The 18286-nt window shown below is 46.1% G+C and overlaps 7 protein-coding genes across 7 annotated transcripts; 3 read left to right on the top strand and 4 right to left on the bottom strand.

The window, feature by feature from the left end:
• Nucleotides 1-663, top strand: F5J12DRAFT_784211 (uncharacterized protein; the record flags this gene model as incomplete). Its single annotated transcript, XM_051742988.1, has 1 exon — nucleotides 1-663. One exon carries the CDS (start codon nucleotides 1-3, stop codon nucleotides 661-663), a length of 663 nt encoding a protein of 220 aa, XP_051598047.1.
• Nucleotides 664-895: 232 nt separating this feature from the next.
• On the bottom strand, nucleotides 896-2069 carry F5J12DRAFT_784212 (uncharacterized protein; the record flags this gene model as incomplete). Its single annotated transcript, XM_051742989.1, has 5 exons — nucleotides 896-940; nucleotides 962-1171; nucleotides 1265-1323; nucleotides 1855-1936; nucleotides 2022-2069. 5 exons carry the CDS (start codon nucleotides 2067-2069, stop codon nucleotides 896-898), a joined length of 444 nt encoding a protein of 147 aa, XP_051598048.1.
• A 2221-nt stretch (nucleotides 2070-4290) lies between these two features.
• On the bottom strand, nucleotides 4291-4734 carry F5J12DRAFT_894592 (uncharacterized protein; the record flags this gene model as incomplete). Its single annotated transcript, XM_051747754.1, has 3 exons — nucleotides 4291-4406; nucleotides 4464-4493; nucleotides 4548-4734. The coding sequence occupies 3 exons, from the start codon at nucleotides 4732-4734 to the stop codon at nucleotides 4291-4293; spliced, it is 333 nt and encodes a 110-aa protein (XP_051598049.1).
• Nucleotides 4735-6627: 1893 nt separating this feature from the next.
• On the bottom strand, nucleotides 6628-7937 carry F5J12DRAFT_784213 (uncharacterized protein; the record flags this gene model as incomplete). Its single annotated transcript, XM_051742990.1, has 4 exons — nucleotides 6628-6725; nucleotides 6898-7483; nucleotides 7619-7699; nucleotides 7761-7937. 4 exons carry the CDS (start codon nucleotides 7935-7937, stop codon nucleotides 6628-6630), a joined length of 942 nt encoding a protein of 313 aa, XP_051598050.1.
• Nucleotides 7938-8527: 590 nt separating this feature from the next.
• On the bottom strand, nucleotides 8528-11887 carry F5J12DRAFT_784214 (uncharacterized protein; the record flags this gene model as incomplete). The annotated part of the gene is made up of 13 exons (XM_051742991.1): nucleotides 8528-8808; nucleotides 9036-9210; nucleotides 9402-9470; nucleotides 9505-9541; nucleotides 9686-9857; nucleotides 9993-10064; nucleotides 10113-10214; nucleotides 10281-10373; nucleotides 10421-10717; nucleotides 10885-11054; nucleotides 11201-11224; nucleotides 11270-11559; nucleotides 11612-11887. 13 exons carry the CDS (start codon nucleotides 11885-11887, stop codon nucleotides 8528-8530), a joined length of 2058 nt encoding a protein of 685 aa, XP_051598051.1.
• Nucleotides 11888-12366: 479 nt separating this feature from the next.
• On the top strand, nucleotides 12367-13748 carry F5J12DRAFT_784215 (uncharacterized protein; the record flags this gene model as incomplete). The annotated part of the gene is made up of 7 exons (XM_051742992.1): nucleotides 12367-12549; nucleotides 12604-12696; nucleotides 12778-12852; nucleotides 12899-13010; nucleotides 13062-13309; nucleotides 13431-13540; nucleotides 13592-13748. 7 exons carry the CDS (start codon nucleotides 12367-12369, stop codon nucleotides 13746-13748), a joined length of 978 nt encoding a protein of 325 aa, XP_051598052.1.
• Nucleotides 13749-17242: 3494 nt separating this feature from the next.
• F5J12DRAFT_784216 (uncharacterized protein) lies at nucleotides 17243-18075 on the top strand (the record flags this gene model as incomplete). Its single annotated transcript, XM_051742993.1, has 3 exons — nucleotides 17243-17398; nucleotides 17601-17733; nucleotides 17834-18075. The coding sequence occupies 3 exons, from the start codon at nucleotides 17243-17245 to the stop codon at nucleotides 18073-18075; spliced, it is 531 nt and encodes a 176-aa protein (XP_051598053.1).
• Nucleotides 18076-18286: the final 211 nt, after the last annotated feature.

The raw sequence follows: 18286 nt of genomic DNA on the forward strand, positions 1-18286 counted from the left end.
ATGGAAGCATGGCCAACTAAGGCTGAGAGCAAAAAGGATAGCAACACCAGTCGCAATGCAGTGAACACCAATGATGCTGACTTGCATGGAACCAATCATGTGGCACTATCTTTGACTGGAACTCGACATGCCTATGGAGATGCTCATGACGAGCCTGGGAAGTACAGAGAGGCACAAACAGTTGAGACATTGCAAGTTGAGCAAAAATGCATGCCAAAGATACCACAGAAATCCTACAATAATGCAGTACTAGCCATGACAAGGACTCATCATGCTAATGGAGATGCCAATGACAGGCTAGGGGAGTACAGTGAAGTGCAAGAGGGTGACACACTACGAGATGAGCACAACCATGTGCCAGCATTGTCACAAAAATCCTATGAAGGCACTGCAACATGCCAGGAGGTCAATGGAGATGTTGAGGCAAGCATAACAAAACTAGAGATAAGGTGGACCAACCCTGAAATGGCAGGGGTACAAGCACATCTGTTGAATGCAGAATCATGGCCAAGAGAAGCCAGTGATGGAGGGAGCTACAAAGGTTGGCATGCACAGAATGTCTTGCTTGATGAGACTGGGAGCCTGGGCAAGTATGGGGGGAAACTTGGAGGATGGCTGAGACATCAAATACAGAGTTTCAGCCAGGGAGCCAATGGCAAGTGATACAGTGGCAGTAGCAATGACGCTACAAGGGCCAGCGCTGTCTGTTACCACAGAGCAGAGAAAATGAACCTACCTGGCACCCAGAGTCAGAGTGTTCGAAAGCAGACAAGAAATGGCTGAATGGCTCACCTGCACTGTCTGAGCCACCTCTGGACTTTATCACACATGTCCCCATACTTTATACAGCCAGACATTGATGTGCCAGGATCAAAGTCAACCTATGAAGCATCAGTCAAGCATGTACGAACAAAAACATGCACCATACTGCCAATATTACCTTCAAGAGAACTCAAATTACCTTAAAGACACCCTCAACAAAGTACCTCTCAATCCTCAACACAAACATCCTTCCAGTCCACTCCTCCTCTTCCAAGTGACCCTCTCCATCTCCACATTCCCAGGGAACAGTATCAAGTCTGCATGCATTTACCCACTGGGTCTTTCTCTCCACACCAAATGGAGTGTCTGTCATCCCCGCTAGAGAATACAATGGCACCTTTAGTGAGGTCTGCATAACACATTGACATTGTATGGGGACAGGAATGAATGTGAATGCAAGCAGTGAGGTATACTAATGGGGAACTGACAACTTGGGACATACCCCATATGAGCATAGTGAGGATGGCATCCTCAAAGCTTCCATTGTCATGTCCACTTCATCTGGTCACATTGTCCATCATTGCTTGGTAGGCCCACAGTAAGGATCAGCTTTGACAAGGTCCTCTAAGACAAAGGAAAACTTTGCCACAGAAATTTAGGGTTATATCCATCTCAGGTGAGCACTTGAGTGTCTGCACTAGGGGTGAGAGCTGAGATCTGAGAATCTAAACTTAGATTATCTAATGTTCACATGACTGTTACAAAGTTCATTGTGCACGAGATCACAAATAGCTATGGTGCCAGGCAGCCTATGGATTGTAAAGGTAGTAGCATGCCACTTCCAGTAGAACACTGAAATGCACATCACATGTAATGGAAGTAAAGTAAGAATATTATCCCTTGATTGGAATGTTGTCATGGGTATCAGTAATTACAAGCTAGGATAGCAGTGACATCCTGCAGTAAATATCATTACCATCACCCTTCTGCAGGTCAAGTATTGGAGACTGATGCTGCACCATCATGCAGGTAACATGCTGCCAAAACAGGTGAGCAGCTACTCCTTGCCAACTGTTGAAAGTCTGCACTCACCCATCTCATCAGTCATAATAGCATCTGTTGCAATCTCCATCCATTCCTCAACATAGCCAAGGGCACCTTGTCCAAACATGTCCTGCATTCACAAGATCATGACCATAAATCACAACAACTGAAAAGAAAATAAATATGTATGAGTCTCTCCCATGAGATAACCTCACCAGCCTCCAGAGCCCAAAGACTATCAGTAACATCAGTAGGGGACTCATCACAATGATGCATAGGGATGCTCACATTTTCTTGTTGGAGATATATGTATTCTCCTCTGTGTGCTGCTTACTTTGGTGCGATGTTTGGCTGCTTATATAAGCCATTAGAGCACACTTAATGCACACTCATTACACTGTTCCCTCAGTAGATTGTTCACTACTGAGGTTGCCTACAGCACCCTTTTTCTTTATTTCTTTTGTTCTTCATCCACAACTCTTGCAAGTTCAAGGCAATCTGGAATGAATCTAAGCTTGACACCATAGCCAATGTCCTCCTACAACAGGATTCAGCCACAAAGGTACAAAGACAAATGATAGACATATGTAGCACATCAGCAGTATGCCATCTTGTGTGGCCTTTTGAACATCAGGATAGATGAACTGATTCTATGAATAATGGCCAGCAGTCAGTGGATATCTGAAAGGGTTCTTATTGATTCCTCACAGCATTTGCAGGGGGGTTGCCCCCTACAGCATGAATGTGGGGGGCAACGACACCAGCACAAGCACCAGTGGCATTGTGCAGAAAAACTGGAACTCAGCATAGGCAGAACACTTGACAGGTCTAACAAGGTTTGGTTGGGGCCACAAGAGTGCAGGTTATATGGTGCATAGCACTGGATACCCTTGCAAGCCATACCATGTGTGATGGGAGACATGTCTAGAGATAGAGGGGAATAGAATGGTGAAGTTCCAGTGACACCTGGGGAGGGGTCCATTTATAATCAGCAATCAACTGTACAAAGGCATGCTCATCTTTGTTCATTGCAGAGAAAAAGAGTCTTTGTGCAGATGAAGGACACTGCATGAGGCATCTATATGAACCTGCAAAGGCAACATATATGCACTGATGGCTGTGAAGAAAAGCTTCCATGGTCTGACATATTAACAACATGGTTCATGTATTTGAGGGCCTCCAACATCATTTCTTCCTCCATTTCTGGAGCTGGCAATATGGGAATGAGCACAAAGGTCAACCTACATGGGTGTCTCACAGATATATCTATATGAAATAATCTCAGTCATGTGCAAGCAGTGACAATGTCTGTGGATTCACCTATACAAAATAATCTAGGTACAAAAATGAGTAAGGTAAAGGAGGGGGAAAGTGCTCATGCTCACTTCAGTCACGTGCAAGTAGTGACAACATCTGAGGTGACAAAGGTATAGTATGAAGCTATATATCTGCAAGTATAACAATACTGAGATGCTTGGGTGTTGAACCTGGAGTTGTACATGACAAGGGCAGTCTTGTTGTGAGATGCACTACATTCTTGTAAGTAATGAGAAAACACACACATGAGTGTGAGACAATATGAATACAATAAGCGCAAGGGCACAAAAGTTAATTGTGCACTCAATAGTAATGTAAAGTATGAAAACCTTAAAGTGGAAAGTAACACTCATGTCTCAGAGCAGACACATTTGGGCTACACATGACTTGCCAAATCTAACAGTGTCATATCCATGACTCTTGGACTCAATCCTGGTCCAGTCTGGACCCCTAGCCCCTATCTCCAGTCAAGTCCAGTCCTAGTCTGGCCTAGAAAACCCAACTCCAGCCCTAGATAACCCAACTCTGGCCTGAATAACTCAAGTCTGGTGTTTTACCCCTATCTCTGGTCCATTCCAGCCTCCTGGCCATGCACTGCTCCACCCCAGTCCTCCCAGGTCCATGTCTGGGTCACCTGGACATAGCTCTGGTCTGTTTTCCTTTGTTTGTACTATATTTAGCTTGGTCCATTCATCTGACTTTTGCTTACTGTACAAATCCTGTGTCTGACCCCAGTTATGCCAGTCACCCAGACTTTGACTATTAGCCTTGGCACAGCCCCTATGGCTGTCCACACTCTTGCTAATCATCTTGCTAATAGCTTATTCACAAGTCCAGCTTCATGTTCATTATCCCAGACTGGCCTGGTGTATTTAACCCATGTACATACTTCATAGCACTCCAGTCAGAATATCAACTTAGTATTACCCTCAACTCAATACTACACCCCAAGTCTACTCTATAGCTAAGGCCAAGCCTTAAACTATCCCTGGCCCCTGTCCCAGACCTCTCCCTTACTTGCATAAGGGTACAGCACATAAGCTGAGACCAAGGGAGGTAGATCCAACCCTGGAGCAGCTTCCCCCTGTGTGCACTCCAAGACCAGTCAGTTTCCCATGCTGCCAGTCTTATTCCCACACTCCTGGCCTTAAGTCTGGTCCTCTGGACTTAACCCCTTAACCCCTGACCTCTGGCCTTAACTTTGGTCCAACCAGACTTGGCCCCTGTCTCCCAGCCTTGACTTTGGTCACCTGGACTTAGCCCCTGTCTCCTGGTCTTGAAGCCTGGTCACCCAAGGGTGAACCCATACTTAACAATGGGGAAGCAAAGGAGATACATACCTTCCCTTCTGGATGTGTACACAGGTGAACCTGACCACAGAAATGGTATCAGTGTTGAACATGAGGCATCTTAAGTTATGATACCATTCATATTGAGGTGGGGGTTATCAAACTTGATGCCATTGAGGTTTGGACTCATGATGTCTGCAGGAAGCTTGATCAATTCACCAAGAGAGTCTGGAAGTTCAGTTTCTTCTTCCTTAGCAAGAGGTGACTGTGTGTCGATTTCCAGTTGGATAATGGTCAGCAAGGAGTGATGTCTGTGATGCATGTCAATTGATATGTGTGATGTCTGGATAAATCACAGCATGCAAACAAGAGGCCTGTGGGTAAATGAGCAAAATACAGCATGAAACATCATTAGCCACCAGTATGAGGAGGAGAGAAGACTGCTGAATGTCAATGGGTGCTCATGACAATGCTGGGAGATGGTAGAGGGGAGTGTGATGAATGTGGCACAAAAGAAATAGGGTGAATGCACATACTCTGTCCCAATATATCTCCAAGATAGCTGCATGGAATTGGACAAATGAGGTGTCCCCATGGAGCATTCACTGTGGGGTGTAGGCTCTCTGAAAAGTGAGAGGAACAGGGCAGAGATGCACAAGATACAACTGCAAGACCTCAAAGATGGGGAGAGGAGAGTCTGCCAAATGACAACAGCTCGGCGATTGGTATGAAACACTGGATGATGGTAGGGGACTTGTAAACAAACATGGTGAGAAAGTAGTCATGACAATTGGCTCACCCAATCCTGAGATACTCACAACTGTGTCTCACAGCCCTCTAAACACGAGAATGGTGATATCTCTACAATGGCTGCATGAAATTGGATGAAAGAGGCATCTCCAGGAAGAGCTCAGTGAGGCCGATGGACGACCCTGAGAGGAACAGCACAGAGAAGTGTGAGATATGATGGCAAGTCCTCAAGGGTGAAGGGAGAGCCTGCTGAACAATGATGGCACAGGCAATCACTGTGAAATTCTGGGAGACAATGGGGAATGCTTAGACGAACAAAGTGAAAAAGGAATGGTGTAGATCTGTGCACCTGGTCCTGAGTTATATGCAAAGGTATCCTGCAACCCCCAAGATCCAAAAACAGGCATACCTTGACAATGGCTTCATGGAATTTGATGAATGAGGCACCCCCAGGAACAGCTCAGTGAGAGAAATGGTGAAGGGATGCATGAGATATGAGCCCATGCACCTGGTTAGGCTGTATGAGATGGTCAGCAGAGGCTGACAATCAGCCATCAGTGACAAGCCAGCAGAGGTTGAGCCCATGTATGGCTTGTGCACATGTGTTACATGAGAGCCATGAACCTATTGTCACCTTGTAGTATGGGAGAGCCCAACTGATGAGTGTCACCATGTAGTACAGCTGAGCATGAGAGGAAATGTTGTCATGAGGAATGGTGCAGCTGTGGTTTGAATTGTCATTGTCAGTTACAAGCAGGCTGGGGAGCAAGTGTCATCATGGACTATGGGAGAGCCCAATAAATGTGTGTCACCATAGCATACAGCTGAGCCCAAGAGTAGGAGTCATTGTGGAGAATAGCTGGGCAGAGGTCAGAATTGTCATCATGGGGTACAAGCCAGCTGTGGGATTAGGGTGTAGCCACTGCAATGTGAGTAGTCCCAGGTAAGCCCAGAGTTGGGTGTCCCCAGAAGGTATGGATGGGCTCAGCCCCTGAGTTCACCCCTGGCAACACTGTCATGCAAGCCAGCCCAACACCAATGCCATGCTAGCCATCCTGGCAACACTGCCATGTGGGCTGGCCCACCACCAATGCCATGCAGGCCATCCTGGGATGAATGCCATGAGGCCATCAGTCAAGCTGTCCTGGCACCATTGCCATGAATGCCATCCCAGTGCCAATGCCATGGAGGCCTGCCCAGAAATTATACCATGCCATGCCTGACCTGCCTGACCTCCTGGGAGCAGGTCCACAGTGTATGTACATACTGATACCAGTACCATGCTGGAGATGCATGTATTACCACAATGGTGGCTCTGGTAATGACCAGAAGACTAGCCAACTACCCAGTGCATTTAAACTGTGAATTCAATGCCTTATGGCCTCCAGCAAGCCAGAACAATACCATGAAAGTCACCATCATGCTATACAGCAAAAACAATTGAGTTATGCTGGCCAGTCATCATTCAATCATCTAGGTGAACCATGACTCCATTGGCCCTTAGTGCTTGTAACACCACAGCCTTGGTACAGACATCACCATACCAGATTGGTTTTCCAGTATCTGAATCATACAGTAACAACTACCAGTAGTGGAAGCTACTTCTTCCTGGAGATCACATTTTGACAATATAGAATATACTGCTGCATCTAACAAAGTACAAGTACAAAGACAAAAAAACATGAATGGATTGCAAAATGACAAGTACATTGATGTTAGTCAACCTCCATCCTACCTTCCTGTCTGGGCACTGATCTGACTGCTGGTGGTGGTGGAGTAATAGAGATTGCCAGACCTCCAGCAGGTCCATGCACAGCTTCGACATTTGAAGGAGGTACTTCCAAGCTGGCACCTCCCTTGAATGAAGCCAGGGGGGGTTCAGTGGACTCCTGTCTTGAGCTGCTTTGGGATGATTGAACCTCTACAACACCAGTTGCAGTGCCAAGTTCCACCATGACTGGCATGTGAGGTACCAGTGTAGGGTTGGAAGTAGCATGAAATGGGACCAGAGGATGGTTAAGCATGTCTGGGGCTTGGAATAGGTGATTATGGATAGCATCTACCACCCAATGGAAAGCAGCAAGCTCAGTACAGGTTACTTCTATCTCCCACCTCATGTCAGCATTCTCCTGCTTGAGGATGGTAACCTCTTCCCAATACTTGTCACAAAGGCATGGATCATCAGCACCAGTTGTAGTAGTTGGGGCTGGAGTGATGGGTGGGTCTGTTGCATCTGTACCCAACTCTTTCCCCTTCCCCTTATCCACTGGCTGTGCCTGGTGCTTGGCCCTTGATGAAGGCCTGGTAAGCTCCTCCATTACCTTGTAATATGGGTGAGACTTAGGCTGGTGATGAAGGTGATACCACACATGATCCTTCACATTGGCCTCTCATGCCATCATCATCTGGTTGAAAGGTAGCCACATCTGTGTGGCAAAGATTGTTGCTGGGTCAACCATGTGCATATTGATAGCAATAAGATGCAGAGGGATCTCGAATGCTGGGGGTAGATGTTCAACAGCCATGTGGACCATTCCCTACATAGATGTCAGGAATGGATATCATGGCTGCAATTTCACTTGCCAGCTGGGCCCACACAAGCTGAGCTGCTTTGCCCCAGTGCTTAGTGTCCTGGCCCCAAAGTCCTCTCAGTGCCTGCATTGTAACCCTGGCAGCCTCCTTGACCATCCACTTGGCATTTTCAGTGGTGATGACTGGCTGGATGTTGTCAGTCAATTGTGCTGGGATGAAGGTGCTGGTGTTGGCAGTAGACATAGTGCTGTTAAAGCTTAGGTGTGCAGGTGGTAGGTGCTTGAGTGGTGTGGTGAATTTGCTGGCTAGCATACACCATTCAACAGGCTTACATAAGCACAATACAAATGCTCACTCTGGTGATGCTGTGATTTACAATAGTCAATGTACTGGTTTAACCATTGAACATATTTTGGTGGGAGTAATGTATGGCAGTTGATAGTCATTCCACTAAGTGCCCATTTCCATTATGTATGCACTTGCACATCCTGCATGATGACTGGTGAGAAAATATTGTGTAATACAATCTTATCACTGGTACTGAAATCATGTTCAAACATCAGTGTAATCCCCATGGTGCCTACAACATTTTATTTTGAACTTTCATATGGCTCCCAGAAATGTTAGATTCAGTTCTGGCAGTCCAGATAAACTCCATAAGTCAACCAGTCCAGGGACCATTACTTCTAATGACTGTGTGCAGTAATTCCATCACACCATGATATGCAGCAGCTCACATCTCTCAATGAGGATGAGGAAATGTTTACTAAAGATGACCTGCCAGATGTGCCATCATCCCCTTTACATGAGCCACCTTTTGAGCTGTCCCTGGCTCAAACAATATGCACAACTGGAATGGAACCCTCCTTCCAGTCCTCTGGTTTGCCCAGATCACCTTTGATAGAGCCAGCATGGGAGTCATTGGCACTGTCTCCCTCCTCTAGCAGCCCATTGGTTGAGCCTCCTTGGGACTCCATATCAACATGCCTCTCTGACAGTACCCCATTACTTGAGCTGGCATGGGACAAATCACCACTGCCTGTTGCCCCAGGTATGCCATTGCACAAGCCACCTTGGGGGTTGCCCCCACCATTCCAGTCCCCACCAGTCAGTCCTTTACAAGAACTGGCATTTCAGTCACCTGCTGCCACAAGATCATCAGCTTACATCTACCCAACTCAAGTAGCTGGCCAATCATCATGACTGTTCATCCTATTGCATGAGCCCCAATTTTGGTCCTTAACTCTCCCTCTGTGTCACCAGCCTGTCACAATCCTATCCCAGTTCCCAGCCCAACAACATTCACATTGCCTGGCAGCAATTTCCCTGGTCCTCATCAACCTATGGACCTTTCAGATGCTCCTGCATCATTCAGCTCTGCATTGATACCACTGGCTAGATCCCCATCACCAGTGCCAATCCCATTGTCGCATTTGGAGCTTTTAGCAGTCTCCCAGGAGTTCGCCATACAGCTGGGAGTTGATACTCCACAAACCAAGCATAAGTCCAGAAGTTCCTATGCAACCATAGCTAAACATGTCTACCAGTTCAAATGTCAAGGCAGATCTCCAGTATCATGGCTAGGAGTGGGGCACATCAGCCAGACATCAATGCCAATCTGATCACTGCATATAGGTATTATGCCAATACCCTGGTGGATGCAACCAGGGAGTGGTGATCACATGTTGAGCAGCATGCCATGCTTACCAGATTCTGGCAGCAGATCTTCTGGAGGAAGAGCCAGCAGGTGTAGGCTACCATCTTAAGCCAGACCAGCTTTAATTTGTATATTTAACTCATTTCAATGAACATTATGTTGAATGGAATTGGAGAAGTGCACAAATTGGCTGCAATTGGATTATGACAGTGGGTTACAGTACATGGTAGCTATGGGGCCAGTAATTCACTGGTGATTCTTGCACTGTGCACTATATATGGTTGTCGCCAGTCTACTGGAAAACAGTAGGTACTGGCCTCAATTCTACCTTCACCTCCTCATGGTTGGAGTAGGATAATTATCATCTGGCTGCTGTTGGGGCCTACAATTCTGCTCTGGGAAATGAGCCACACCATCCTCTTCTGCTTGATCCAACAGTCTATCTTCCCTGTCCATCACATGGCCTCTAGGCCTGGCATTCAAATTCCTACCCACTGGATCAACTCCTGACATAGATAAGTGTGTGTAATTGTGTTATGGATGTATACCTATGATCATTAGGTGACATGACTGTCTTATCATTCTGGGCTGCTGTAGAATGCTGTAATGAGAGGATTAACCAAATGTGCATGGAAACCAACCATCGGATCTGATTCTTGGCTTGGGCTTGGGCTTCCTTGCAGTTGAATCACCACCATCATTTGCATGATTGTCTGATACAATTCTATCAGCAATATTCATTGTTGCCAGATACCACTTACCAGCTGGCTTGGGGTATGCAGTAGCCATATTGTGCTGGTCTGATGTGGACTGGTTCCATTGTCTGTTGTCCTCCTGTGCATTGGATGTTCCAGTGGGATGATCTTTGGCACACAATTCCAAGGTCATGTTAGGGTTACCAGTAAAGAATCTGACCAGCTCTGACATACCATCTATCCATTGCCATTTGGTGGAAGGTTTTGTGGGAGGAGCTGGTTCCTCCTCTGAGTGATGTCCATAGTCAGAGCCATCAATGGAATTTACTTAATGTGCAATCAGTTATGTATATCCAAATTGATCATGACCTCACCTTCTGTCCAGGGTCTCTTCCCTTTGGCTTTGTCTGACTGGCATTGGTGTTTGGCAACTGGCTCCTCCAGGGAACCATCCTGACTTCTCCACCTTTGGAACTGGAAGACATCTTCTGGGTGCTCCTGCTGTTGCTCCTTCCAGAACTCCAAGGTTTCAATTAGTTCATGATGTGTCAGCCTGGTGGGCTCTTTGAACAGGATATTGGGAGGAAGATACTTGGAAGACACATAGGATGCCCAGTTGTCAGCTATTGCAGCCCAAGGTACACTGGCATTCATCTTCCCACAAGCCAAGCCTGTGTTTAGATGTTAGTAACTCATCGGCCATGGAAATTGGCATGTATGATAATGGCCAGTTACAAACACCCTCATGATGTCCTTTAATTCTGGTGTCTGTAAGTCCAAGAGATTTGGAAGAATGGGCATGCCATCATCATTGGTGGACAGGGAGAATTGAGACCACTTTTTCCTTTCCATGCTTTTACTGTGGTTTGACCAGCCTCATCCTCTCTGCTGTCATCCTCCATACCATTGGCCCCAAAGGCCTTCTTTGTGTAGGCTGACCACTTTCCATGGAGGTCTTCCCAATCCAAATAGAGCTCTCCATTGCCCAGCTTGTCATTGAAGTCATTCCTACACCAGTCAGATATGGTGAAGCCTGTCAGGAAAGCACTCAAACTCCAACCATCACTTCACCTTCCTTATCCTTCCATGCTGACATGATCACCACTCTCATCCCACACTACTTCCACATGTCATATGCAAACTGTTTTGCATACTTCTGGCCCTTACTTGTTGCTGCCCTGCATTTAAGTTAGTATTGCCCATGGGAGAACTTGGATGCTTACTCTGCCTGGGCTTTGAGTGGCAGCTTTCTCTTGTTCCACTCTTTTGCCAAACAGGCTGCCTGGTCCAATTCAGCCTTGGTCAATGACTGGACTACCTTCTGAATGGCTGGCTGATAGTGTTTGATCATAGCCGATGTCCTGGGATGTATTCTGGCCTTCACAAGTACTTGCTGGATATCCTTCTTACACTGCAGCTTGATCACCTTTAGGGCTGTCCATTTGGAGCCATACTTGACCAGGGCCTTCCATGCCCAGGACCAACTATTGTTATACATCCAGTTCTTGATGGCCTGTGAAATATACTTAACACAACTGCAAGCACATCAAAACCATCAAGCTTACTGTCTGTTTTCTATTCCATTCATTTTGTTTGAGGCTCTTGTTGGCATCCAGCCATTTGATTTTGTTCCACATGTCCTCCATCAGCGGGGCCCTTTTGTTTGTGTCAGCTTCCTTCCAATCATTTAGACCATCTTGGAGGATTTGAAGTTCGTCCAGTCTCAGCTTTCCTGGCACAGATTTTGTTGTCTCCATGCTATCCAAGCTAGATTCCTCATTGGAGGAAAAGTCCTCATCTGAGGTATTAACACAATTAGTACTGTGATCGCTGCTGGCCATTCTGAATGTTGGAGAAGGTGTTGGGGTTGGTTAGTTGCAGGTAATGTTACCCTCTGTTGAAAGAAAATTTGGAGTCCATTCCTCATAGTTACCATCACCCATTCTTGAATAAAGTTCCAGGGGCCAAGTAATGTTCTGGTCATGATACATACCCATTGTTAGTATGGTCTTGTTCCAGTCAATCAGTACCATGGCCAAACATGGTAAGCTGATTCGTCTATCATCCAGTCTGCTACTATATATAGATAAAGTATAGTTTGATCCCAATTGGATCTTCTGACATTGATTCCAAGATCCAACTCAAATCATAGTCATGCCAGGCATCACAATGAGGCATGTATGGCTGAGGCCTGCAGACATCCTGCAAGGACTTGATACTAGACATGGGCAAGTCATGAATCACCCAAGCTGCAGTGGCCACCCCAGTAACCCATGTCACTTGGAAAAAGGTGAAAACAACCAGGGGATCCAAAGAAAAGATGGTCAAGTTTACTCTGCAAAAGAAGGCAAGATATGCAACCAGCCAAAGCAGTGAATCACCTACTAGGGCAGGATCTTTGAGCATCCAGGAACCCAATTTAGTCCAGGGTAATGATGCTGACCTATATTGCTACATGGATGATGCATCACCACCAAGGACATCAAGAATTCCAAAAAGCCAGGTGTGCATTATCAAACATCCCAGTGTTGGCAATGTGTGCCTTACAGTATTACAGAACAGTTATCTGGAAGAGTGGCTGCCCTATAAGAGTGGATACCTGTCTGTGCTCCTGGACATGGAGGCCCCACCCAATGTCATGGCTTGTTTTGTGTGTAAAGCAGAAGGGGCACCATATAGATGCATGGACTGTGCTCATTGCCCATTGTCTTGTAAAACATGTTGCATCAAGCAACACAAACTCAGACTGTTCCATTGGGTACAAAAATGGAATGGAAGATTCTTTGAAGACTTCACTCTATGGCTGGTGAGTTCCAGTTTCAACCCATCATCTGTGATGACTGATATTGTAGGTTGGTTTGGTGCTACACTTGGGCCATGCTGGAGCACCATGCCTGGCAGGAGAAGGTTCTTGGGAGGATGCTGCCAGCCATGTAGATGAAGAGTGGGAGGACATTGAGGAGAGTCAATGACCAGCACATCTCAACCCATCAGATGATAGAAATTATCTGACAGTTGTGGACACTGGCAGCATGCACTTTTGCAATGTGCAGTATTGCAATTGCCCTGGGTCTGAGGATTCACATCTTCAGCTTACCATGGCCAGCCTATTCCTGGCTACAACTAAGGCACAAAGGATGGCTTTCACTTTCCAGGTGCTGGATGACTTCATCAGGGACAATGTTGAATGTGGAACCTCTGCTATGAACTATTATAGCAAACTTCAGAGAGTCACCTCAAGCATGTTTCCTCACCTAGTGCTGGTGAGTGCAATCACCCCTGGCCTACCATATGCCACATCACTCATGCTGGTTGAAGAATAGGTATAGGGAATTGCTCAGGGTGTTGAGAATGTGGAGGCTCCTAAAGCTGTTGAAATGGCAGGGATTCCATCAACAGTTGCCTGATCCCCAGGCCAGTGAACTTGTCCTCTTCTGCCCTGCCTGTCCCCAGCCAGGGATCAATGTACCAGATCAGGATATTGATCTCTCTGAGTCCATATTCTATTCATTATTGCAAAGGCATTGTTAGCCTGACTTGTGTAGCTGGTGGTTTGCTAGGACCTTTGTGATGGATGGCAACTTCAAGGCCAAGCATATGCTGCCCAAGAATGCTGCTGAAGAGGTCTGGCTCATGGATGGAAATGGCTTCATGGTCACATCAGCTCCATACAAGGAATATTTGACTGGGACCATAAATTGAATAGAAGTTGGTGTGCCATGATCTCTCCAAAGGCACCAGACTGATTGCATCATGCAGAAATCTGACTGCAATAACCACCAGGCTGTTAATCAAGCAAATGCACAGAGGAACAAGTTGGAATTGACTGGGATTGGTGGATGTGCCTGTGCAAGGCATGGCTGTTTTGTACCTCATGCAATGGTCAACTTTCAGAAGGGAGAGCAGTATGCACCGATTCATAGTCCCTGGTCATGACTAACAATATAGCAGGCAGGTCAATATGGATTATGCTCTGGTCCATGCCATGCACCATGGATTGGACCCCTGGCAGCTGGTCATAACCTTTTATGACATCAATTGTCAGTATAGCAAGAACTTGGCCCACTGGCTTGAGGAAAATAGATATCTCTCTCTGCCTTCCAGATTACAGATTCAGCCCAGCATTGGACTATGGCATGTCCATGGCCATCAGACAGAGTACTTTGCCAGATATGCTCCAAACTTTATTCTGGGTGCTGGCTGGTGTCACACACCAAAGGTGTTTGGTGAGGTGGACATGGATACAGCTGATGAATGGAGATGAAGACCATAGCCCTCATGCAAAGAAGGACAGCCAGAAATGTTGGCAGTCATCCCTTGCACAAGAATGAGTCATCAGTGCCAAAGATAAAGAAAGGGAGCAAGTTAAGTGCTGGTTAGAATTCTTAAGCACCCATGTATGGCATTCCAGTTTTTGACATGTCTCTGCCATTTCTGCAGATACCAAGACCATTCCCACACTCACTTGTAGTGCTCAGCCATGTGATCCTACCTTCCAAAATTGGAAAGGATTTGCACACTCCACACATTTCTACAGCACTCCCTCCAAAAGATGCTCATTTTGCTAGTCCTTCTGATATGGCCACCTCCATGTCAATCATTTCACTTGTCCCCTTTTCTAGGGACCATGGCTACATATATCTACCAAGAGTTCCTACCAGCTTCCATCCTGAAGCATCCTGGTACATCCCACCCTTGTCTGTGCCCTCTCAGCCCATCCAGCTTGGACAGCATGGTCTTTTTGTCAGTATGACCTCCAGGAGGATGTTCTTTGGTCGCCTCAGGTCTGTCATTCACTTGGAAAGGTCTTATGTGGTCATCTCAGTCTCTCCAGTCCAAGAAGCATATGGATCCTTCCTCCCTGCTCCCTGCAATGTCTTCATACCAGTCTCATCTGTCATTCTTCCAAGATTGTGACAGCTACAGTATAATCTACTGTTCTCCACTCTCCCTGATCACATCCATGACAAGTATGATGCACATCTTGCCTCCTTGATGCAAGATACAGCAGAAGACACTCCCCCTTCATCCTCTCTTCCAACAGAGCCTCATTCATGAAGTTTTTATTTGCTTCACTGAGAGGATGGTTTGGGGGGGAAAGTTGCAATCCCCTATGCTCCTGTCACCCCACAGACCCCCAGAGCTTGACCCCTGTTGACATCTGACTCACCCTGTCCACTTTTTGATGTACTATATTGGCATCAGATCAGTGCTGCCTCTCTGTCATCCCACCTTGGCCTAGAAGCAATCTCTTTGAGATGTGACATGCACAGCCTCCCCCTAATGCAATTCCAGTGCACTTTCCCAGTTCCTGACATTACTTGACTCATACTTTGACATTCTAACTGTCTTTGACTCACCTATTGCCAATACTTACCAATCTTTTGACTTTGCTTACTGATCCTTTGCCTTTTGGCTTGCTTATCCTTATCAATGCTTACCAATGCTTTCCAAGATGATTAGCCATTGCTTACATTCCTTACTCATCAGTTACCAATCACTTTCCAAGTGTTTGCACCTTGTTTTCCATGGGCAACATCCCTGTACTGTATATAAATCACTGTACTTAGATAGCAAAAAAAAAAAGACATCAGAGAGCCCCTCCTGCTTGCATTTTATCATCACTCAGTAATTCATTCAGCAGCTTCAATAGTTGAGACTTTATTAAGGGTCTAACTATTGTCTACTTCACTTATCCTTGTCTATCATCAATATACTTTGCTCCAAGCCCTCGCTGAGCTCAGTGCAGCTTAGGACATCAAATTAAGTTGCCATCCATCCTTCTGTAGGCTGACAGCAGTCTACCCTATTGCTTTCTATTGCATTCTTGCTCCCTCTTTGTCAGGAGCACCCCCAACCCTCAGCACTTGTCTTTGAGTGTTGTAGCTTGCAAAAACCCACCCAAATCAAAGGTTCTACCATCTAGGTACTGCATAGGCACACCACCACTCGCTCTTTTTGTCTTTTGTGTTGGTTTTGGTTGGTTTTCACCACTGAACCACACTTTGACTCACACCAGCCATAACCTTTTATGACATCAATTGTCAGTATAGCAAGAACTTGTCCCACCAGCTTGAGGAAAATAGATATCTCTCTCTTCCTTCCAGATTACAGATTCAGCCCAGCATTGGACTATGGCATGTCCATGGCCATCAGACAGAGTGCTTTGCCAGATATGCTCCAAACTTGATTCCAGGTGCTGGCCAGGTGGACAGTGAAATCATAGAGACCCTCTGGTCTTCTCTCAACATAATCTCACCATCAGCCCAGGGAATGGTGACAGCACACTGTCAGGAGTTGCTGGACTTCCAAATGAATGATAGTAACTTCCTCAAAATGATATGGATGCATATGTCATCCCAGTACCTGGTTGACCATCACTTGATTACTTGCACATAGCATTGGCATTGAAATGGAAGTTCAAGGTTGCCAAGCAGTCATTAGCAACAATCCAAGATAAATTCAACAAGTTGGATAGCAAGGTACCAGATGGCTTGTGTCAGTTATGGGTGGAACAAGAACTTGTGGTGCAGTCATGCCAGCAGAATACTCCACAGGCCATGGACATATATGAAGTCCAGCTGGAGAAGGGTAAGGGGGCCAACTGTATCATCTGTCCCATAACCTACATACATCATGGTAGCACCCACCATGAAAGCCATTGAGATTGACCTAATCCATAACAACTGTTCATTCAGCAGCTCATGTTGTTCAGCTACTTGGATTGCATGGGCATTAAAGGTTGAGCAGGCTCAAATAGTGCTTGCTATGGATACATGACAGATAGACACCAGGGCAACAGAGGCAGACCAGTTGTCAATTTTGCACCAGCAAGACTGGTTGCAATCACAGATTGATGCACTAGTACATGGAGCAGCCCAGTTCATCAGAAATGACTGGCAAGTTAACCCCAGGCAAAGGCCCAGAAGTATAGCCCCATTCAACAGGGACAGTAATGATGAAACTGATGATCTGTTCCTCCCTGATTGTCCTGGTCACCAGGAGGTCAGTAATGTTCCACTGCCATCATATATCAGAGTACAGTATTTCCATGACATTGGCCTCAGCAGTCTTGTGGAACAGGAAATACATCTGAGACAGGGCAGGCAAATGATGCATAGCATGAATTGCATCTGGCCCTCATGGACAAGGCCATGATATTTCATACAGATGTCTGAAAAGGAGGGAACTACAAAATGACAACCTGGGCATGGGGGCAGATATCCAATGCAGAGGCAATGGTTCAGCAGCATGCCACCATCTATCGTGAGTGCCAAAAGAAACTCATTGCACTGGGGGCTGGGGAGGACATTCTTGGCAACTACCAAGAATTGAATAGGGCAGACCTGACTGTGAGTGCCACAATTGCAGACCCAAATGCAAGAGGTCATTGCAATGACACTCTGGCCTGGTTTTGGACTGTGGACCTTCCCCAGGATTTTGCCATGAATGACAGGATGTCAGAACATAGGCAGATCAATTGGGCTTGTGTGAAATACTGACTGAATTATCACAGTTTATTGAGCCAACTGGCTGCATACAAAAGTGCTATAGGATTGCTGGGAAGAAGGGCTAGAGTTACTCACACTGGAGACTAGGTGGACACAGAAATTCTTCTTACACAAGGAGAAATTCTGGAGTGGCTGGCATATGGAGGTATTGGCAGTGGGCAGTACTGGCTTCGCATGTTATATGGCTAGGCAGTCCCAGATGTATTGAGATTTAGCCAGAACACTAGGATGTACTTCAAGATATGAATTGGAAGAGTAATGTGCATATATCTCTAGATAGTATGAAACTGGGGAAATTACATATCAAGATTCTAATGAGATGTGTAATGAGGAAAGCACCCTACTTATTGGTGGCTCCTGACTTGGAAGTCCTCAAGCTGGTCCTGTACTTGTCCAAGCCTGTCAAAAAGGGTGAGCCATTCACTGCAGAATTCCATCACACCATGGAGCCGGTGAATCTCCTCCTCCTGATGGATCATCTTGTCACAGCTTTCAATCAACCAGCCAATGCTGTCTGATGGCATCCAGTCCATGTCACACAGCAGTGGGAGACTGTCTTTTCCTTCCTATGGCATGGATGGATTCAATGGAATGATTGAAAAATGACCACTGCACACCTCAACCCCAACAAAGAATTCCTTGGCCTCCTGCAAAACTTCCTCCAATGACCAACAATCATACCCATCCAGATGGGTAGGGTCCCTTGTCCACCAGGTATGTGGCATAGGA

Source organism: Pisolithus orientalis (assembly GCF_024613125.1).
Source record: "Pisolithus orientalis strain OTSU chromosome Unknown F5J12scaffold_24, whole genome shotgun sequence".
NCBI lineage: Eukaryota > Fungi > Basidiomycota > Agaricomycetes > Boletales > Pisolithaceae > Pisolithus > Pisolithus orientalis.